General features: G+C 38.9%; 4 protein-coding genes across 4 annotated transcripts; 1 reads left to right on the top strand and 3 right to left on the bottom strand.

The window, feature by feature from the left end:
* On the bottom strand, window positions 2,569-3,215 carry LOC104699896 (putative RING-H2 finger protein ATL36). Its single transcript, XM_010415296.1, has one exon. The coding sequence runs from the start codon at window positions 3,090-3,092 to the stop codon at window positions 2,661-2,663; it is 432 nt and encodes a 143-aa protein (XP_010413598.1). The 5' UTR covers window positions 3,093-3,215; the 3' UTR covers window positions 2,569-2,660.
* LOC104699894 (probable UMP-CMP kinase 1) lies at window positions 3,399-5,099 on the bottom strand. The gene is made up of 8 exons (XM_010415295.2): window positions 4,942-5,099; window positions 4,795-4,846; window positions 4,563-4,680; window positions 4,261-4,417; window positions 4,046-4,126; window positions 3,866-3,973; window positions 3,705-3,777; window positions 3,399-3,591 (listed from the first exon to the last, which is right to left on the bottom strand). The coding sequence occupies exons 1-7, from the start codon at window positions 4,969-4,971 to the stop codon at window positions 3,715-3,717; spliced, it is 609 nt and encodes a 202-aa protein (XP_010413597.1). The 5' UTR covers window positions 4,972-5,099; the 3' UTR covers window positions 3,399-3,591; window positions 3,705-3,714.
* On the bottom strand, window positions 5,236-9,037 carry LOC104699893 (dynamin-related protein 1E). Its single transcript, XM_010415294.2, has 15 exons — window positions 8,681-9,037; window positions 8,506-8,569; window positions 8,306-8,413; window positions 8,080-8,181; window positions 7,915-7,965; window positions 7,764-7,825; window positions 7,522-7,612; window positions 7,372-7,436; window positions 6,990-7,184; window positions 6,781-6,900; window positions 6,627-6,697; window positions 6,308-6,533; window positions 6,170-6,220; window positions 5,684-6,076; window positions 5,236-5,588 (listed from the first exon to the last, which is right to left on the bottom strand). Exons 1-15 carry the CDS (start codon window positions 8,825-8,827, stop codon window positions 5,460-5,462), a joined length of 1,875 nt encoding a protein of 624 aa, XP_010413596.1. The 5' UTR covers window positions 8,828-9,037; the 3' UTR covers window positions 5,236-5,459.
* On the top strand, window positions 9,578-15,205 carry LOC104704191. The gene is made up of 3 exons (XM_010420316.1): window positions 9,578-10,996; window positions 11,056-15,090; window positions 15,158-15,205. The coding sequence occupies exons 1-3, from the start codon at window positions 9,578-9,580 to the stop codon at window positions 15,203-15,205; spliced, it is 5,502 nt and encodes a 1,833-aa protein (XP_010418618.1).

The following is a 23,415-nucleotide window of genomic DNA, read 5'->3' as shown; positions in this document are numbered from 1 at the left end:
AACAAGATGTCGATTTACATTTTGAAAACAAGGCTTCTTGCAATTTGCAAACATAGACTTGTCGAGGAAAGAAAAAATCTGATTTATTTTGTAGTCTTAATTAATCCATACTTTTAGTGATTAATATATAGCACAAACTTCTGGATCAGATTAGTAAAAAACTAAAAACTATAGAACCACTGTAGTAGAAAAACGACATATTATAAAAATATAAGAATTATCACAAAGAAAAACTATCAAGAGAATTATAAGCTTACGTAAAGAGAAATGTTGCATTGAGGGTAGATCTTACTTTCGAACTTGATGGGCATTGTTTTGACTTTTGACGGATTGATGGAGAATATTAGAGACAAAGACGTACGGCAGAAGACAAGACCAATTGAGGAAAGGATCCTAGTTTAACCTAGAATTATATCGCTAACATGTCACGCTAACTTACGCCCACCGGACTATCAAAGCTGGGCCTTTTAACTTTTGATATTTATCAGGCCCAATGCAACTAGGATCTATACTCCTTTGTAATTTCGTTTTTCAAGTAAAAAAAATTTATACTTGGTAAATTACTAAATTCCTTCGAAAAAGTTTGAATTCCCAATTCTTAGGAAGGACTTTTTTTTTTTTTTTTTTTTTGTCAAATTCAAACTTTTTATTTCTTGCTCTAAATCTATTTCTTGTAATCTGTTTTTTTTTAATGTTATACACAAAATTAAGGAAGACTAATTCTTAAGTTTGGTAATTGGTGTATTGAATTTGATATTTTAGAAGATTTGGTTGGATTTTAATATTTAGAATTTTAAGAGATTTGAGTGTAAATTTGAGATGATTTGTTTATTGAATTTGATATTTTAGGATTTGCTGAGATTAGTTTTTGGAATTTGGGGAGATTTGGTTATTGAATTTTAGGTGATTTTAGGATATATATATATATATATTTAAAAAAAAAAATATAGAGTGACTTAGAGTTCAACGCCGTGACTTGTATAATGTGTTATGAAAAAGCATGTGAAGAAGCTTCTCTCTTGTTTCAGTCACCATCACCTTCTACAAGCTCCTCCAACTGATCTTTCCACAAGACAGTGATAAGAGAGCTCATCTGCAAATGCAATTCCTCATGGGGCTTGCCCTCTACCATAGCCACTGCAAATGCTACCTTGAAACTATCCCCAACTCATGTAGTATATATCGACCACTTGTGCAGCCAGTATTATAGACTGTTGGATTGGTTTTGCTCATTTTATATATATCTAATCCAAAAGCTGGCATCGTTGTAACTTGTGAAGACACAATTAGCATCATTTCAACATAACTTCTCTAATACTATTACACCCAACATCACCCAACACCTCGACAATAAAAAGGATAAATCAAATTGTGAGAACATACAAAGTGGTGTGAAGTTGAATGAGATGATCAAATTTTTAGCAAAACTTCTTGTAGCCAGAAGGCAGTGGTGTTTTAGAATGTTCTCCATCAAGGTGATCTGAAGATTTTGACAGTCGTCGTTGGTGGAAGCTCCGCCGCGGAGGTGGCCGAGACATATGGATTTGATAAAACAACGGGGGAGGGCAAGCCGTATAGCTTTGATTAGATGGTGAATGTTTAGGTTGATCGAAAATTGTTGCCACTGACCTCAAGATAGCGGTCTGTAATTCAGATTGAATGGTGGTTACTCCCACAACCACCAGAGGCGGCGCGTCGGAGTGGAATTTAAGAGTAAAGAGAGAGAACTGCAGAGATGGAGGTATTTTATATAAAAAGTTGTAATATTGGCATCAGACTCTTTTAATAAAAAAAAATCTTTTAAAGTTTCACTTTTAAGGTGTGATTTGGAAGTCATATTTTTGAACTAAAAAATGTTAGAAAAATCTCCTAGAATCACATTCAGTACGATTTTAAAAATCATTATGGTATTTTGAATAACAATCAATTCGAGGTGAAATTTATAAATCATTGATTGAATAACAAGTGATTTTAAATGAATTTTATAACACATTCAATAACATATGATTTCAGATGATTTTTAAAAATCTCTTATTAAATAACAAGAGATTTTGAGAATCCTCCAAAATCTTCTATAATATCAAGTTCAATACACCTCATAAATTCCTTCCAAAAAGTTTGAATTCCCAATTTTTAGGAAGGACTTTTTTTTTGTTTTTGTTTTTGTTTTTTTTGTCAAATTCAAACTTTTTATTTCTTGCTCTAAATCTATTTCTTGTAATCTGTTTTTTTTTTAATGTTATACACAAAATTAAGGAAGACTAATTCTTAAGTTTGGTAATTGGTGTATTATAACCTTTTCTTCCTTTTTTTTCTTTGTATTCTTTAAACCAAGAATCTCGAGTTAATGTTAAAACATTCGACACTACTACCTGAAGCCGAAAGTAACTACCTATTTTCTTTCCTAATTTGTCCTACTTCAGTCTAACTAGGAACTAGGGTGCTTGCATGAGGGAGCTACATTTGGAACGGGAGTAAGCTTATGTTTTAATATTAAAGTTAGCGTAATATAAAAGCAACACATTATAAAAGCAATTACGTAAAGAGAAAAATGAGCATGGACACATATTAGTTAAGCTTATGTTTTAATATTTGTTAAACACTTAGTCATTGACAGGTCAGAGCATTAAGAAAACATGGAATCCGAAATTAATATAGAGCTACGCTACGCGTCGAGATTCTTTGTTGGTGAACAAATCGATCACACCGGCCGGAAAAAACAGTGAGAGCAGAGGATTCGCCGGCGGTAACGGCGGAATCTCAGCTCTACACAACGGACACTTGGACATTACACTGAGCCATGTATCTATGCAATCCGCGTGGAAACAGTGACGACAAATCGTCAATCGTCTCATCTTCTCACCTTCCTCTGCCTCTCGCAGACAGACGACACAGTACGGCGGAGACGAATGATCTTTCGCCGCCATTCTCCACCGGCGGAACGTGAATGTGCGGTGGCGACGCCATGGACGTGTGACGAGGAAAACGGCAAATCTTAAGAAGAGACGTGTAGAGAAGATAGAGACGGAGGCAACCAAAACAGAAACGGTGATGAATTCGCTAAATCTAAACACAGATTGAGCCAACATCATTCAGCACAAAAGTAGAAGTTTTTTTAATAAGTACGTAATTAAAGAATGAACCACAGACTCTGGATGTGGTGTGTGTGTATATATGCTTTGTAAGCTGGATGAGATGGACGATCATGATTTGATATTAAAATGCATGGACGATAGTTAACGGCAAGTTCGTTATACGTTGACCTCTAAATACGTACTAATCCAATTTAATGAAACTGGTTTTCAAGCAGACGCATGTTCATAGAAATTTACAAGTCTTTGTATAATATCAATGGACTTGTAACCAGACTTGGTTAATAAGTCAAGCCTACCAAGATATTGACTAAAAAGTGGTTATTACCACGAAACTATGGATATATCATCATAATGACTAATGAGAAAATGTTAGATGTAGAGTTATTTACATAAACATAAGCACAAATCTGTAAACTTAGTTACGTATACGACACGGCACATAGACTTGGAAGTCTTTGTTTTGTTTTGTTCGGTGATTCCCCCTAGTCCTTGCATGCTGGTACAGAGTCGACAGACAACGACAAATCAAACAATAATACACAGAATATCTACAAGGACTAGGGTAGGCAACAAACAAAATTGTATGGTTTGGATGATCACGAACTCTACCTTCTCAAGTTTAAGATGCAAATAAAACTTTGACTGCCTCGAAAACCTCCTCGCTGGGTTTTGCAGCATTGATCTGGTGGAGGAATCAGAAACAAAAGAATCAGGAACAGCATATGATAGTAATAACCATGGAAGAGAACTGGAAAACCAAATCCTGAAACCTTTCGAAGTTTCCCTCTAGATTCGTAGTAGTTAACAATAGGGAGGGTAGATTCAACAAATACTTTAAACCGCTTCTTTATCGTCTCTATGTTATCGTCTTCTCTTCCCTTCAAATCCAAGAAACAACTGGTAACAAACAAGATCCGAACTAGATATCATTTTTCAGAGAAAATACCAACCTGGTTCCTGTTCATAATGCGTCTTTCAAGTTCTTCTTCAGGACAATCAAAGAACAGAACAAAAGCAGGCTCGATTTTAGCCTGTCAAGATCCAGAAAATATTAAACCAAGGCTTCAACGAGACAAGTATAGGACTCGATTAGACTCTAGAATAGGCATCAAAGAGAAGACAGTTGATAGGTTAGTTTAAAGAGATGGAACATGATGACCCTTACAACATTTTCGAATACGATTCGATTTTCTTCATTGCGAGGAAAACCATCAACGAGGAACTTATCATTACCACTTTCCTCCATAGCTTTACATAAAAGCTTCACTGTTATCTCAGACGGCACAATTCTCCCCTCTGCAATCATACTTCGGATCATGGCTCTGAAAAAAAAAACAGAAACCGGAAACTTCACCAACTGTTGGGTTTTTATCATACAAAATCATCATAACCTAGAACAAGATTCACTTCACACACAGGCACAGAGCAATTAGCTTAAGACATGAGATTCACTGAAGCAGAACTTACCCAAATTCAGAACCAGACTTAATTTCTGCTCGAAGAAGATCACCAGCACTGAAATGAGTATAGCTAAAGTGCTTCACAACATTAGCACACTGAGTACCTTTGCCACTTCCAGGACCACCTAGAACCAATCAAACCATTCAACACCACCACAAAAAAAAAAAATTTAACCTTTACGCATGATCAGCAAGAGTAAAGCATAATTACATACATAAAGTGGAATTATTGATATTACCCAACACAAAAACCACGGTTGACTTCTTCCACCTAGGGCTTTCATGTTCGCCCTGTAACCAAATAACATCATTGAATTTAGGGCAAAATCCAGATTCTATTAGTTGCAGGAAAACTGAAACTGGGTACAGCAGGAGGAAATCGATACCTTAATCGAAGCATCCACAGGAGTTTCCATGATCAAAGACGATGTAACGGTGAATCAAACACAGAAGTATGACAAATACAGGCGACGATGATGATTCAGGCCTCAGTGGAAGATAGAAGAAACTAAGGAAGAAGAACAGCGTGTAGTCTGCTAACGGGTACGATTAAACGGCGCCCAGTCAATTCACTGTACACTATCTCCAAATTGAGACGACACGGCGTTTCAAAGGCATTCAAAATAATATCTCACAGATAGTTCGATTAAAACGGCATGCAGTCTGCGTCCGCTCTACTATTCATGAAGTAAACGCCATGGCGTTTTTAAATAGCAGTGAAAAAGTTATTACAAAACGTCTCAAGACTCCCCCAAGCCAACAGGGTCAGATGATCACATACATACAAAGACATAGCCGATGGAAATATATTACAAGCCGACGAACGTGTTATATCAACACACAAATGTATTGTTCTCTACTTATAAAAACCATCACCAGAAAAACACACAGAGTTTTGGCTTTATCATCGTACCCAAGCAACAGCATCAATCTCGTCTCTGGCTTTCTTATATAACTCGAGCCTCTTCGCGCACTCTAGTCTCCTATCCATCAATGCCGGATCTTCATCTAGTAACTGTCCCAACTGTTTCCCCTGTGAAATTTCCCAAACAAATATAAGTTTTGACACGCATTAGCACAGAATGCAAATGATTTGAGACAGTGTTTGTTGTTTTGAGTTCAGTTTACCTCTCTCTTACTGATCTGTGAGTAGAAGTAATTGAGCAACGCGAGCTTGGCTTGTCTAACCTGACAATAAACACAAGCTTTTGGAATTGTGTTGCGAAGTGTGTCCGAAACCATGTTGACATACGCGGATACATTTGATGCTATCCTTCTGAAGTGTCCATCTCCATACTGGTCTAACGTTGCAGGCGAAGGAGAAGCGGTTTGGTTTTTCTGGTTGCTTAATGGTCTTTCCATTTCTTGAGGAAGTTTCCGGAAGAAGTCAGCCGTTAGATATGCAGATTCCATGTCAACAAGTCGAATAACTGACTTCTTGCTTTCTTCCCTGAATTTCTCCAAGGAGCTGTTGGCTGCTGCAGCAAGCTCGACTTGCAGCGAAGGGAAACGCTTTAGCTCCTGCATTTTTGCCATCAGGAGATCCAGTAAAAATCCTTGTATTACATTTTTACCAGTCATAAGAAAATCAATAGTTTGAAAAGAAAGTCTCACCTGAGTTTCTGATATTGACTTCCTCACAAGCTCTTTCAAGACAAAGTGAACCTGTTGCATATGCCCCAAACTCATTACGCTCTTTTATATATACAAAAAAACAAAAGAGAAGTGAAGGGACACTGTAGAAGAACTTACAGCATCTACAGAAGCTTCAGCTGGACCTCTAAAGTAGCCCAACGACCCTTCAATAAGACGGCGATAACCCTGTTCAGGTGCAATCAAGTGAGGTTGATAGCCATCTGCCTCAGACACGATTCTCTTAACGCTTTGTAGAGAAAGATGGCGATCAAAAGGAAGCTTTTTGAGTGCAGCTGGAAGTTGGTTGTCGAAAACTCCATAGATACGGTCACCTCCAGGACGCCTTAAAATGTAAATAATATGAGGAGGTTAACCAAAGAAAAACCAATAACTTAAGCCTAAAGATTTCCACAGGAAGATGAGTAACGATGTTTACCCGCCATCCAGATGTTCCTTGAATATCTTATCGAATGCACGGCACATCTCCAATATAGTGTATAGTTGAGCCTGAGAATGCAACCAATAGATTTAGCCAATAGTAAAAAATGTAAAACTTCATCGAAGAGAATCACATAAATGTACTCTCTCACCCCAGCATCGACTGCGATAGGCCGACCCATGCGGTCTAACTCCCTTTCAAGTTCCTCAATGCTTTTGTTTATTAAGGACAGGATGCTAGGAATACGGGTCCTGATAACAGACTCCAAGTGCTGCGAAAAAAAAAACATACAGCAATTGAAGAACAATGTATAAAACAATACAATAAAAGTCGCAAGCAAATCAGGTTTTGAATGAACACCTTAGAGAGCAGCTTTGCCAGATATTCAGAACCCATTTTGCTGGCTAAGTGACCATAGTCAGGACTGGTGTCAAAATATTCTCGTTCCTTGCGTCTCGCAAGCATCATATCGACATTCTTATTGATGTCTGCTTGTGAACGGTTCACTATCCCAACCCAAGGATGTTGCAGCTTGTATGATCTTCCTTCAAGAACCTTATTAAGGCAAGCAGTTTTGTACGTCAGATAAATATTTCTAAATTAAAAATGTAATATCAGTTCTGTATATTTAATTACTTGCATCATCCCTAGATGGGCTTACCAACTATGATATCAGTCATGTCTAATAATCATCACAGTAGATCGTGATACATGAACCAAAAAGAGATAAAAAGGTCCTTACTGCTAATGCATTAGTTCCTTTGTCCATCAAGTCTAGCTTGGTAAGAACACCAAATGTCCTCTCACCTGCATCACAAACATAATTTTATCGTCAGAAGACAATAGCTCTTGCTAAATACTTTAATCATTCGCAACAGAACAGCAAACAAACCTGTTGGATCGACATCTTTGGCGAGCTTAATTGCATCCGATGTGGCTATGTCTTGGTTAGCAGGGGATATAGCTAATATGATACAATTGGGCTGGAAACAAACAGAACTAACCAATTTAGAACTAGAAGACGCATCCAAAGAATTATAAACAGAAAGCTTAAGGTTTTAACAAAAGCAAATAGAGCCTTTGCGTATATACAGCTTAACAGTCTTGATAACACTCAAAAGTAGTAAATCTCACCTTATCAACATAAGTGCGAACCATGGTTTCGATATCCTCAACGATGGTTTCAGGCTGTCCCTCTGGAAATTAACGACGATATCAATAACCTTCATAGAGCCATCAGAGAATAAATAAAAGGAAACCAAACGAAGAGGTAAAAGAATCATACCAACAGCAACCTTGGTCAAACCGGGTAAATCAACGAGGGTCAGATTCACAACTGTTTCCATAGAAGACAACATAAAAAAGGAGCAAAGATCAATGTTAGTTGCAAAAAAGAAACAAGTTTACTACGGGAAGTAAATAAAACCCACAGACTGTGATGAAAGCTGACCATTTGGAGAGAAGATACTGAGGTGAATAGGAACTGGAGATATCTGTTTGCTCTTTCCTGTGATTCTATCAGTCTCATCCTCAATCTCCTTGCGGACCATAGCTGCAACATCAAAGAAATTCAATGAACACTTTCAACTACAGTTCTTAACCAGAGAAATGATGAATTCAAACAACAGAGAAACCAAAACACACACAAAGTAACTAAGAAAACAGAGCAAACATACCGAAATCTGTGAATTGCCTCTTGGGAAGATGGAGGAACTCAGCATACTCCTCTGTTCCATCATCCGTCTTATGAAGCTGCAACACCAAAGGCCGTCTCGTAACGATACCTGCAGACACAATACTCCTTCTTCAAAACCAAAGCTACTTGCTTTGATTAACAAAACCACATAAGAAGAGAAGGTTTTAAAAATTAACAAACCAGATCCTCTAGGAAGAAAATCTCTCCCAACAATGCTCTCAAGAACAGAAGATTTCCCAGAACTCTGCATACACCCAAATTAAAAAATAAAATAAAATAAGCATAAGTGTGAAAGAGTCAACAGAGAAAAACCTAGGAACAAGAAGTCAAAAGCTAATTAAACCGGAGAAATCACCTGACCACCAACGACGGCGACGGTTGGAAGAGCTTCCCAGAGAGAATTGAAAGCGTTATTTCCAGTTCCACCACCATAGTCACCAAGCACGGTACATGCTCTCTGTATCCTATTAACTAACCCAATCAAACTCTCCATAGTATTCATCTTCCCTTCTCCTTCAGTTTCAGATGAGAGAATTCAAAGTTCCAAAGACGACAATTCAGTACACAAAATAGGAAAGCTGCTTGAAAATTCGCCAACAGACCAAAAGACTTGAAAGAGAGCTTTAGAGAGACGAAGAAGATGACAAATTTTAGGGGCAAAATAGGGAAATGAGTTTACAGAATAAAATGTCGTCTCTCTCTCTATGGTTCTGGAAGGTTTTGATTGGTGTGCCTTTGTGGTTCGGTCGGTTTACAGAGATAGCTTAGCCGTCGTCACGGAGTCGCTTGACTTTGGTTCGGTATGGTCTGGTTTATCAAAAACGGTCAAATCTAAAATAATGAAATGGATAAGATTTGTGTGCCTTTTTTTTTAATTTGAGCACTTTTCACACCATTTATATAAAAAATCCTTTTGTAAATTTTGAAAGATTGTCGAATCCCTTGTTTGGGCTCAGGACTCTCTTATTCACAAAGAGGTTTCATTTCTTTGAGAATATAAAGCTTTGTTTGGAAAAACACTTTCCCACTTGCTATTTTCATCCGAATTATCTTTTTTTGGTGACTTATTTTCGCGAATCCATTACAAACGATAGGTTTGCTTGAGGTTTTCTTGGTGTGAACAGTAATTCTGGGTTTTAAAGTTTCAGGGTTTCCTTTTGGCTTTTGAGACGTGTGTGTGCAGATCTATCTTGTCCAGGGGTTTTCAAGGGCTTTTATTAGAGATTTATAGTTGGGGAAGATGTCAGCAGCGATGGATCAAGCGTTGATGGCGATGTCCTTAGAAGAGGAGGATATACCGTTTACTCTCCCAGATCTGCCAGAGTTCAGCTCTTGTGAAAGGAATTATCTTAGTCTGATCGGAAGAATTTTAAATCCGAAGTGCCAATCAGTATCTGGAGTAGTATTCGATATGCCAAGAAAATGGCAGAAGGGTGATAGAATTAGAGGAATAGCGCTGTCAAAGGAAAGATTTCAGTTTATCTTCCAGAATGAACATGATCTAGAAGATGTTTTGAATAAGGGATTTCAGACATATAACGACTGGGGTCTGATAATGGAGAGATGGACTGAACATCCTGCAGCAGATTCACTTCAGTTTACTACTCTTTGGGTGCAGATCCGGAATATCCCCATTAACCATTATACGGCTCCTGCGATTACGGCAATTGGAGAGTTAGCTGGTCAAGTACTTCACGTAGCATTTGATCCGTCGCGAGCTCAAGGCAAAGAGTATGTTAGAGTTCAAATTCGTTTTGATGTCTCCAAGCCTCTAAGGAAATCAAAGGTGATAGGTCTTCCCAACAATAAATCAGTAGAAATCTTCTTTAACTACGAGAAAGTTCAAAAGAGATGCTTTAAGTGCCAACGCTTATCTCATGAAGTTGACTTCTGTCCTATTCTGATAAAGAACCGAGAAGACACTGTGCTGGCTAGAAGAATGGGACTGGCCACTCCAAAGGCAAATTCCCTTTCCATTCTTAAAGAAGCAGACCCTCTGTTCAGTGTCTTAAGAGAAGATCAAGTGGGTATAAACCCCCTTTCTGGACGTCCCAGGATTGCCCCAGAAGTGCTGGAAGGCATGAGGCAATATCTCCTCTCTGCTAATGGAGAAGTAAGATCAGTTAAGGAAGATAGAGTCAGGAAAACGGTTGGTGAAGCAGAAAAATCCCCTTTTACCCATAAATCTACTCTCAGTCTTGAACCAATTCCAATTATCTCCCATAATGTGGATATTGGTAAAGGTAGAACCTTTGGATATGATTCTGCTGAATATTCATCAAAAACAATGCTGATACATGAAGATGAGTCACCTACAGAGGTGTCGGCTCATAGGATTGTTGGTTTTTCAGGAAGGAATGCTTACTCTGTTTCAGATTCTATTGATTATTATAATCAGGATGCTACTGGTGTTTCTGTTCCCTTCTTGGCTAGTTCTTCGGTGAATAGGATAGGTTTCTCTGAAACTAGTCCTTCCGGCTCTAGCCAAAAGAAACAGAAACCAAGAAAGAGGCAGCAAAAAAGAGCAAGATTACTAAAAGGCAAAGATCTGTCAAAATCGATTGGGGAGGGCGTGAAGTCCATTGGTCTGACTATTGGAAAAGTGGAAAAGAGGAAAGCAAGGGAGGATTTGGATGGTGAACCCAGTGCTGTTAAGGCAAAATCACTAATGGTAGTCCCAAAGGAGGGACTGTCCACCATTTGATGAGCATTCTAAGCTGGAATTGCCAGGGATTGGGGCGGCCTCAAGATCTGACAATTCCTCGTCTCATGGAATTGCGTAAAAAACACTTCCCTGAGGTAATGTTCTTGATGGAAACGATGAACTGTAAGGATGTTATTGTAGATATTCAAGTCTGGCTTGGTTATGAGAATGTATATACTGTGGACCCTGTTGGAACCTGTGGTGGGTTAGCTTTGTTTTGGAAAAAGAGTGTAGATATATCGGTGTACTATGAGGATAAGAATCTACTAGACTTAGCTGTACAGTTTGGAGAGTATAGTTTTTTCCTTACCTGCGTTTATGGGAATACCAATTTCTGCTATAGACACCAAGTTTGGGAAAGACTGACAAGATTTGGGTTATCTAGAAAAGGAAACTGGTGTATGATTGGGGATTTCAACGAGATTTTAAACAATGAAGAAAAACTCGGTGGTCCAAGAAGAAGTGATAACTCTTTTCTACCATTCTCTACCATGCTTAAAGACTGTGGAATGTCGGAGCTTCCTAGTTCTGGCAATGGATTCACTTGGGGAGGGCGTAGGGGAACCCACTGGATACAAAGTAAGTTGGATAGATGCTTCGCTAATAAGGACTGGGTGTCGTGTTTCCCTGCGGCTAATCAAGCTTTTCTCCCCAAAAGAGGATCTGACCACAGACCAATATTGGTAAGTCTTGTCTCTTCGCAAGATTTATACAGAGGATCTTTTAGATTTGACAAGAGATTGCTACACAAGCCAGGAGTTAAAGAAGCGATAAGCATGGTATGGAGGCAATCTGCTATTTCGGCTCCAGCTCCAGTTTCGCAGAGAATTAGAGACTGTAGAAGAGTGCTTAGTAAGTGGAAGAAGGAGAATGAGATGAACTCAAAAGTTAAAATCATTGCCATCCAAAACGAATTGGAATTGGTTCAGTCTTCTTCAGATCCTTCTGCATCCAGATTAAGATCTTTGAAAAACAAGTTGGTTGAAGCGAATAAGGAAGAGGAATCTCACTGGCAACAAAAGAGTAGAGACAAATGGATGCTTGAAGGAGACAGAAACACCAAATTCTTCCATGCTTCAGTTAAAAACTTGAGATCTAAGAATGGTTTGGATAAGCTCCAAGATCCAAATGGCATAGTGCACAGATCAGAAGCCTCCAAAGGTGAAGTGGCGGCCAGTTATTTTCAGAACCTCTTCTCCACTTCTTCTCCGGTCGATATTCAAGCAATGCTAGAAGGTGTTACTCCCAGAGTTACTGATGTGATGAATCAATCGTTACTAGCTAAAGTATCCAAAGAGGAAGTTAAAAATGCAGTTTTCTCTATCAATCCATCTAAAGCTCCTGGGGCTGATGGGATGACTGGTATGTTTTTTCAACAATACTGGGATATTGTCGGTCATCAAGTCACTTCTGAGGTGTTGGCTTTCTTTGATTCGGGTATCTTTCCAAAAGAATGGAACTTCACTCAGTTGTGCCTCATACCAAAAAAGGTAAACTCTTCTCTAATGAGTGATCTAAGACCAATTAGCCTCTGTTCTGTACTGTATAAAGTGGTGGCCAAGATTATCATGTCAAGACTCCAACCCCTTCTTTCTGAGATAGTGTCGCCTAATCAGTCTGCTTTTATCCCGGAAAGGCTCATCTCAGATAATATTCTTATTGCTCATGAAGCCATTCATGGATTGAGGACAGACAAAGTTATCGCGAAGGAGTTTATGGCTGTCAAAACCGATATGTCCAAAGCATATGATAGAATGGAGTGGAGTTACTTAGAAGCTTTGATGTTGGGTCTCGGGTTTCATCAACGGTGGGTGCAATTGGTTATGTTCTGTGTGACTTCAGTCACTTATACTGTTTTGATAAATGGACAGCCTTTTGGTATTATCAATCCTCAGAGAGGACTTAGACAGGGGGATCCCTTATCCCCTGCCCTGTTTGTGTTGTGTGCAGAAGGACTTACTCATCTTCTCAACAAAGCGGAATCAGAGGGTAAGATTTATGGTATCCAATTTTCGACAGAAGGTCCGGCTATCCATCACTTGCTATTCGCAGACGACAGTCTGTTTATGATCAAAGCTTCAGAGGATCAAGGTTGTGCCCTTCAAAAGATCCTTTCTGATTATGGGGAGGTAACAGGACAATTGATTAATCTGGAAAAGTCATCAATCACTTTTGGAGCCCAGGTAGAGCAGTCTTTAAAGACAATGATTGCAACTAGGTTGGGGATTTTTAAAGAAGGAGGAGCAGGTACCTATCTTGGCCTACCTGAGTGCTTTAGTGGATCCAAAGTGGAGATGTTAAGCTACATTCATGATAGAATGAAAGGTAGAATGTCCGGTTGGTTTGCAAGGACCTTGTCCCAAGGAGGAAAAGAGATTCTGCTCAAGTCGGTGGCTATGGCAATGCCAGTGTTCGCTATGACCTGCTTCAAGCTCCCAAAGAAAACTTGTGAGAATTTATCTTCAGCTATGTCAGCATTTTGGTGGGATTCAACAGAAAATAAAAAGAAAATGCATTGGATTTCATGGGAAAAGCTTTGCTTACCAAAACATGCGGGCGGACTGGGGTTCAAAGATATCCAAATATTCAATCAGGCTCTTTTGTCTAAACAAGCTTGGAGAGTGCTGCAAGACAAGGATTGCTTATTTGCACGTTTTTTCAAAAGCAGGTATTTTCCTGATAGCGATTTCCTTAGTGCAACTCTTGGCTATAGACCCTCCTATGCATGGAGAAGTATCCTTCATGGAAGGGATCTTCTAAAAAGAGGGCTCAGACAGATGATAGGAGATGGAGCCTCAACCTTTGTATGGTCATCTAGGTGGGTGCTAGATGGGATCATGAGAGCCCCTCTTATGAAAAACATTCTGTTTGATCTGGATCTTATGGTGAAGGATTTACTGGATACCACTACTCAATCTTGGGACTTGGCTAAGTTGCAATATCACTTTTACCCTAGGGATGTGGAGCTAATTCTCAAGATCAAACCTGTTATGTCTTCAGAGGATTATCTGATTTGGGAACACACTAAGAGTGGTGCGTATTCTGTCAAGTCTGGTTACTGGGCAGCTTATCAGAGAGAAAAGATTGATCTACTAACAGAAGCTTTGATGCAACCCTCAGTTTTACCCATCAAGAATCAGATTTGGAAGATCAGCACTGCTACCAAAATCCGTAATTTCTTGTGGAAAGTAGTGAGTGGAGCTATTCCTGTTGCTGATAAAATGTTATCGAGAGGGATGAAGGTTGACTCTAGATGTCAAAGCTGCGGTTTGGAAGGGGAATCAGTCAATCATGTACTATTTTCTTGCACAGTTGCTAGACAGGTTTGGGCTATGTTTAATTTTCCTGTCCCATGCAATGGGTTTGATTCTGAATCAGTTTTCCAAAACATCTATTATCTACTGTTGGTGAGCAAAAATTCGAAATATCCTGTGGAAGTTAGAACAGCCTTCCCATGGGTTGTATGGCAGCTCTGGAAAAACAGGAACTTATTCTCGTTTGAAGGCAGAAGTTTTTGTGCTTCTAGAACAGTAGCCAAGATTAGAGATAATGCTTCACAGTGGTTTCATGCGCAGTCCTTAACCGTTGCAGATGCGATAGTTGAGAGGTCGAAAGCGGATTTGGGGAAAAAAGGTTGGTATCCTCCGGTCCAAGGATGGAAAAAATGCAACCTAGGATCTTCATGGGATAAAGAAACGAGTACAGGAGGAGCTGCTTGGGTTTTAAGAAACGAGAAAGGGGAAACTCTTATGCATAGTCGAAGATCCTTTGCTTCAGTTTTTAGCAAGATGGATGCTAGTCTTCTATGTTGGTTATGGGCAATTGAAAGTATGAAAAGCCTAAACTTTGATAAGATTGTTTTTGCTTCTGAGGATTCGGCTCTTATGGGAGCTGTTCAAAGACCTCCAGCTTGGCCTTCTTTCAAGTTTCAGTCACGCTCTATAGGTAATGCCCTGGGAAGTTTTTTGCAGTGGAAATTGTGGTTAGAAGAAAGAAGCTCTAACCTTGTCGCTCATTTAATCGCAAAGAGTGTTACAAGAGAGGATCGCCGTCAATCTTATGTAGCAATCGGATATCCTTTTTGGCTTCATAACCTTTTTGTCTCTGATTGTGCTTCTATTCGTTTAGAGAGCTCTTCAGGATGGCAATTCCTGTACTTTTTGGTATGCTGGTTAGTGGGTGCTTTTGTAAAGATAAAACAGCTAATATCCTTTCTAATATATATTATTCAGTGAAAAAAAAAAAAGTTTGATTATTCGAATTTTGAATTTACACGTGGGGGACCCCCACCCACCACCGTATACAGATACTATCGGGAGCATTTCTGGAAAGCCCATTAAACAAAGAAGAACCTTTGAGGTACATTAGCATTTTCTAAAGGCCCAATATTGGTAAGTATCTTTGAATTGTAAACTAGTATAATAAAAACAAAAAAAAAAATAGAATAGTTCCAGTCCAGTTATATTTTTAAGAATTTTATAATACTTGTAATTTTTTTGATATATGTAGCAGTAATTAACATCATCAGATTTATTTTATGTAGTAAATAAATAACAGAATTGATAAAAAAAAATAATAAAATTTCATCTTAACATTTTGGTCTTGGTATATTTGGTACCAAATAAAAGACAACCTATGATCATTAATTGTTGGGTGATTTACTGAAATGTTATCCAAATTAAGTAATATTACCAGAATCTACAAATAAAGATTTTATTACTAAAATATTTCGGGTATTTTCAAAATACCCAGCGTGTCCTTGTTTTATGTTACCGGAAAAAACATAATTATAAAAATGCCATTGCCACATCAGACACCACGTCAAAAACGATGACGTGTAACGATAACTCAGCCATAACGCGTTACAAAGGTATGTTGCGGCTGAGTTATAGGTATATTCCGGCTGAGTTATGGAAAAAAACATTTGAGTAAGAGCGGACGGCTGAGTTATGCTCTAACTCAGCCAAGCGTTACGGCTGACTTATCAAAATCTGGCTAAGTTAGAGCATAACTCAGCCAAGCGTTACGGCTGACTTATCAAAATCTGGCTGAGTTACGCTTTAACTCAGCCGTCCTTACGGCTGAGTTTTCATCCGATGGTTGAGTTGTTAAAATTTTGGCTGAGTTATCACTACGACACGGCTGAGTTATCATTTTCCGACTGGCTGACTTATCGTACAACTCAGCCGTGATAGGCTGACTTATCGTACAACTCAGCCGTGATAAGCTGACTTATCGTACAACTCAGCCATTCGACGGCTGACTTAGTTGCAAAAGATTAATTACTAGAATGTTATTCAGTTACGGCTGTCTTATTAAACGTTACGGCTGAGTTACATATTTTCAGTTGATGAAGCGGCTGAATTTGACAGCAATTTTTTTTGCTTTTTAATTACTGTAATGTTTTTCATGTTGTGACTGAGTTATAATTTGTTTGATGGCTGAGTTTTATATAGACTGAGATATTAATTGTTTGATGGCTGAGTTTTATATAGAATGAGTTATTAATGCCACGTCGGACGCAACATCCATGTCAACATTCTTTGTCATCTTTTTTTTTCCTATGGAAATACGAAACGTCGTTCGACTCTTGTTCTTCAACTGGTAAATAAGTGAACTATTTACCTTCTTCTTCCCCTTGTTCTTATACTTCTTCACTTTTATTTTTCACCTAGTTATTTCTACTTGTTCTTCATTTTCTTTCATGGATCCAGTTCTGGTACTAATTGTTTCCGGCAATTGGGTAAAGAAACAAAGATATGTATTTAACACCGACGATAGAGGGTGTATAATTGTGCAGATCGATGGTGGCACAACACACGACAAGCTTGTGGAGCTTGTTCTTGAAGACTACGAATTGGACGCGTTTAGCCATGAGCTAAAGCTGAGCTACATGTTCTCGAACAAGGCACTGAAACTAATGGCGCATGATACTCCACCAGTTTTTGTCTACAATGAGCGACATTGCAATATTTTTTGGGGCTATGGAAAACCGATCAGCTACGTCTCTATGTAGAGTTTTCGACGAAAGAGTCTACAGAAACTAGTGGAGCTAGAGGAAGCAGTGAATCGAAATTAGAATCTACATACGAAGTGTACGGTGGGGATTTGAAGGCACTTGTTTTGATTATGGTAAGATCGTTGACAAAGAAAACGAAGAAGAAGAAGAAGCATCTGACGAAGAAGAAGACGATGAATTTTCAAGCCGATTTGATTTTTTCGACGAATCCGATGGTGAGTCATCTGATGACGAGCAATTTTCTGTATTGGGCGAGCCTCAGAGTAAAGAAGAGGAAGACCCACCTACTCCGCCTCCTCAAAAGAAAGCTCATAAAGATGATAACTTTGCCGGATCGAAGATGAATCCGGAGGCTATTAGGTTGGAGGTGTCAACACTAAAAATTGCTGTAGGACAAAGATACATGAGCAAAAAGGAGTTCAGGAATCACGTGAAACTTATTTCGGTTAGGGATGGATTTTATTTTAATGTACCAGTATCAAATCCAAGACAGGTGGTTTTTAGGTGCTGGGTTAAAGGATGTCTTTGGAGAGTTCGTGCATCTGTACAAGGGGATGACCCGGATTTTCATGTTCGTCTATACGATTTGTAACACACATGTTCTGTGATGGAACGTTCTATTAGATCTCGCCAATCAACAGCTGATGTATTGGCAGGTCTATACAGGGACTATCTTGGTGATCTTGGTCCGAATGTTAAACCTAAAAGTGTCGGAGTCATTTTCAATAAGCAATTTAGTTTAAAGGTAATAACTATGTTTCGACTGACTTATTGATAATAATGGATGACTTAAATGTATAGGCTGAGTTATTTACATGTTACGACTGATTTATAGATTATTTACGGCTGAGTTATTCGAATGTATCGGCTGAGTTATCTATATGTTATGGCTGATTTATTAATTTGTTTGGTGTCAACTGTTGGGTTATTAGAAGGCATATCGAATGCTGCTGAATGCAAGGCTGATCGATCAGGGAACTCCTGAGGATAGTTTTAGCGAGTTGCCTTCTTACATATATAAGTTAAGAAGGGAAAATCCGGGTACAGTCACGCGTCTTCAAATAGATGATGAAGACAGATTCAAATATGTTTTTATTGCTTTTGGTGCGAGTATTGCTGGGTTTGCTTTCATGCGCAAAGTTTTCGTTGTCGACGGAACGTTTCTCCACGGTAGTTACAAAGGGACGCTTCTAATAGCCCTAGCTCAGGATGGTAACTTTCAAATTTTCCCATTAGCTTTCGCTGTTGTAGACACTGAAAATGATGAGTCTTGGCGTTGGTTTTTTACACAACTCAAAGTTGTCATTCCTGACGAAAAGGATCTTGCGATAATCTCCGACAGACATAAGTCAATAGGGAAAGCGATTGGTTAAGTGTATCCGTTGGCTTCGCGTGGAATTTGCACTTACCATTTGTATAAGAACATTTTGGTGAAGTTCAAAGGAAAACATTTGTTCCCTCTGGTGAAAAAAAGCGGCAAGGTGTTTTAGGCTGTCCAATTTTAATGAGGCTTTCAATGAGATTGAAGCACGTCATCCCGAACTACATGGATACCTCCAACGAGTTGGTGTCCGAATGTGGGCGCGTGTTCATTTCACGGGTGAAAGGTACAATTTAATGACAACGAATATTGCAGAATCAATGAACATGCACTGTCAAATGCTAGAAGTCTTCCCATAGTTCGACTGCTAGAATCGATACGGAATATGATGACCAGATGGTTTTCTGAACGGAGAGAGGATGCGAAATCGCAGCTAACAACGCTCACTCGAGGTGTTGCTGTTACAGGTAAGTTTACATAACTCAACCATAACAACTTTCATATATCAGTCGTAACTGTTTCCATATATCAGCCATTACCATTATAGTTTCCATAAACCAGCCATAATTGTTTACATAACTTAGCCGTCATTGTTTTCATAATTCAGCCTAAAACGTTTTTTTTTTGTTCTACTCCCTACTAGGACCGTGTCACCGCAGCAAGACTTATGGAGGTACTAACGATAGATATTGTACGTGTGCAAGTAAGATATGGATCATCTTTGCATGTTGTAAATTTGGAACTAAAAAAATGCACATGACGTCGTTTAGACCACGAGAAAATACCATGCATCCATGCAATCGCAGCTGCAGAGCATATGGATATGTCTCGTATATCCATGTGCGATCCGAAATTTAGGAGTGTCGATTTGGTTAACGGATGGGCTGGTTCAATCATGCCTCCAGATGAATCATTCCCTGCTCCTGAAGCTGTGGATAATCAGAAGTGCTTGCCTCTTATTGTTGTGAACCAGCCTGGAAGGCCTAAGAAGCGTAGGATTAAATCATCTTTGGAAGTTGCCATTGAAAATAAACGCCCTAGGAAGCAACCAGCATGTTCGCGATGTAAGCAAGTTGGGCACCAATGTGAAATATTGTCGGATGTACTTAGGGAGATTTGTTTTATTTTGTGTAATAACTCAGCTGTCAAGTTGTATAAACCAGTCGTTTGCCCTCAGATTTTTGATAACTCAGCCGTCAAGTCATATATATCAGCTATCTACATTCAGATTGTTTCGTGTGATAACTCAGCCATTACTTACTATAACTCAGCCATCAACGAGACCTTTCGTTTTCCCGTAAAACTATAACTCAGTTGTTAAGCAATATTTTGGCGGGAAACCGTAAGTTAACCTAATAATAGACGAGACCTTTCTTTTGATAACCTAATAATAACTCAGCCATTATAGATTGTTTCTTTTGATAACTCAGCCGTTATGCACTATAACTCAGCCGTCACATGACTCGACGAGACCTTTCGTTTTCCTGTGAAACTATAACTCAGCCGTTACTTTATTATAATTCAGCCTCAAAGTGAGAGTAGATACTAAAATGTGGAAGCATAAAAGGTGGATACATATAACATATTAAGGTGAAACTGGAAATCACTGCTGGAAACCCTAAAGGATCTCAGAGACTTTGAGGGACAACCACAAAAGGTAACAGTTTTTGCACATGATTTCATAGTCTCCATAGCGGAGAGAATGGAAACCGTAATCCAAACAACACATCACAGCACAAGCGGGTGAAGGGAGTAACAGGCTGTCAGGATAGCGATGGGAGGCTGCGTATGAGTTTTTCCGGGCCGTCTTATAACGAGATAACTCAAACAGAAAATCATCACCGGTTGCCCTGACACCCGTAGACAGCAGAGGATAATGATGTGCATCACACAGCTGGAGGTAATTGACAGCCATAAACTCATTCCCTTGACATATACTTAGTACCCCACATGCTAAGGTGGCATCAACATTGGCCCGTACAATACAACTGAGAATATCAATCCCATGCTGGATATCTCTATCCTCAGCCACAACCTTTAGGCCTTCTTAGTAAATGGCAATGGGGTTGCCGGCGTCGAAGCATCTGACGAAGAAAGGCCTGTATCGCCCTTCAATTTGGAGGCCACCATCAGGGGCATTTGATGTGTTGATTTCTGATGGATTATTACAAAGGCAATAGATAGCAGCTGTCTTTAGAACTTCTTTACTGTATACTGCATTTTTTCCCCTATGACCGGCCCTTAAAATAGAACCAAGTGACCACCATCGATCTTCTACAGCAAGGGAAACGATTTTTATGAAAACATCGTCGGAGAGATCCGGCATCTTGGGTGCTCGAGCGGACATAAGGCTCGAGCGAAGCTTCTTGGGTGCTCGAGCGGACACATTATTTGGTTGGGCAGAATACAAGAAAGTTATTTGGAAGATGAATTTAGTGAGTTAATACATATAGCAGCCAGAGAATGAGTCAGTAGGTACAGACTGATTGTTTCTTGTAATAATTCAGCCAGAACTTTACTTTAACTCAGCCGTCACATGACATTTCGTTTTCCCATAAATACCATAACTGAGCCATCACATGACTATAACTTAGCCGTTAAGCAATATTTTGGCGGGAAACCATAAGTTAACCTAATAAATAATAATAGACGTGACCTTTCGTTTTCCTATTGTTTAAATGTTAAGTTATAATAATTTTAATATTCAATTGTTGGAATAATACTTTTACAAAAAAAATTCTAAATTCGAATATTAATTAATTAATTATTATGATAATATAATGTAAAAAAACTCACTTTGTGTATTTATTATTGTGTGGATCTGAACCGACCAAACCGAACCGAACCGGAACACTAATTTTTGTGATATCACTTTTTGTGATATTGAGTGACGTTTTAATATCTCATAACTCAGCCGTACGAAGTATATATTTCAATTGTATTTCATAACTCAGTCGTGTGAAGTATATAAATCAGTCGTAACTTAACCGTAAATCAGCCATAATTTTGATAATAGACAAATCAAAATTTTACAAATCCAGGTACAATTCCTACCAAAAGAAATCCAAATGTTTTACATATCATAGTACAATTCCTACCAAAAGAAACGAAACGAAGGACGTAATTCTTTCTTATTTAACCTTACTCATGAAATCAGGTGCCTCATCGTAGATTTCTGCTGCCATTTTAACCCGTATAGCCTGGATATTTTGATCACATATGCCATCGAAAGTCAAACCAAACGCTAGACATTCTACAAACTTTAGACCGTACATGCCACAGTCACCAACCTGTACGTTTTTCGGGACCTTGGAGACACAATTCCTCCTGAAACTGAACTGACTGAAAGTAGGTGTACGCCATTTGTCAGGAACGTTCTCGTTCATCATTGCTGGAATCATCCGCGCAAACTCCCTACAAGCATTCATCATTCAAATATCATTGTCTTTGTTTACTTGTCCCATGATGCTATCATAGCAATCAATATACCTTTTGATGAGATCCACGTGCAGCGCCACCCAGTGATTGCCTCCAGTTTGTGGAGCAATATACAGATGATCCACATCTTCTATCTACTTCAAATTAGTCGGTTGATCTTAAGGCATCAAACCTTTAACTAACTCTTCGTAAGAGTTGCCATTGAATTTAAACAGTTTGGGTTTCATCTCGAACTGAACATAGTCACGAACCATCGTCATGGTGAACCACGGGTCTACAAACGCAATGCGTTTGTTGTGATATGGGAAGGGATCTCGTTTGTACTTATCCCTAAGGAGACTCATATACGCGCCCATGTGCTGTAAAAAAGGAAACTGAGTAAAGAACATCAACTCAGCCATAATGTAATATAAGTCAGTCGTAAACAATAACAAATCAGCTATTATGTATTATAACTCAGCCGTAAACATTATTACTCAGCCGTCAAGTCATTATATCTCAGCCGTAAACATAATAACTCAGACATCAAGTTAAACTTACTTCATCAGACAGCCACCCAAATGTATCATGCTTCACTGGCCTGTTCTTTCTTTCGGTGATGAGAGTCCTATAGAATTCAATATTTGGTGTTGACTTGCCTAATGGTGTATACCTAAGAAACAAATAAGGACAGGTTAATATAATGTTAATAAGCTGTGATTAACAAGGGGCTAAAGGGTCATACTCGGCTGTCTTTAGGTACTCCAAAAGTTTTTTCAACTTGATCGGATCAACCGGTGCCAGAGGATCATATATTTCAGCTCCAGGTACAGAGTTCTTCCTCATGCACGTCAGTCCGTTGTCTCCAATAAAAGGAAAAATTCTCGCTTGTGTAGCTTGTTGTGTATTCAATGCACTTCCATCCGGGGACAACTTAACACTATCCAGCCTTATAGCTTTAATTCTATCAAGCCTAATCTTTTCCTCCTTATCATCCTCAGATTCAGTTTCAAGGACATTGTTTTCAGCCATAAACTCGGCAGTCATATCACATATACTGCTGTCAGCAGCGTTGGCACCAGCGTTTGCATCAGCTTTTGCACCAGCTTCGGCTTCTCCCTCATTCATAACAGGTTCTACAAATTGCAACGGCTTCACGACAGTAGGCTTAGTAGTCTTTCTACCTCTTCTCTTTGGCGGATTATCTCCAACTTTCTTTTCTGCCAACTCTTTGTCCTTCTTTGCCGCCAACTCTTTGGCCTTCTTTGCAGCCGCCGCCTCATCTTTGGCCTTCTTTGCCGCAACCTCTTTGGCCTTCTTTGCATCTAATTCTTTGTCCTTCTTTGCATCTTTGGCATTTTTCCACGTGTTCAGCCGTTGATTTGGTTTCGTAGCAGCTGGAGACTTCTCAACAAAATTAAGAGGATCATCTTTATCAAAATCTTTATTCAGATTCCTACTGATCCCAGCCAAACCACTGCCATCTACCTGTATGACATAGCGAACATAATTCAGACATAATTCAGATAATGATAACTCAACCTAAACATTATGGAAAATCAGCCATAAAATTAAGATAAATCAGACATTACCGGAGGACTGTTGACAGAGTAGTTTTCTTGTTTTTTT

This window comes from Camelina sativa, chromosome 7, assembly GCF_000633955.1.
Source record: "Camelina sativa cultivar DH55 chromosome 7, Cs, whole genome shotgun sequence".
In the NCBI taxonomy this organism is placed as follows: domain Eukaryota; kingdom Viridiplantae; phylum Streptophyta; class Magnoliopsida; order Brassicales; family Brassicaceae; genus Camelina; species Camelina sativa.
Note: the sequence above shows the minus strand (reverse complement) of the source record. Positions and strands in the feature narration are given on the sequence as shown.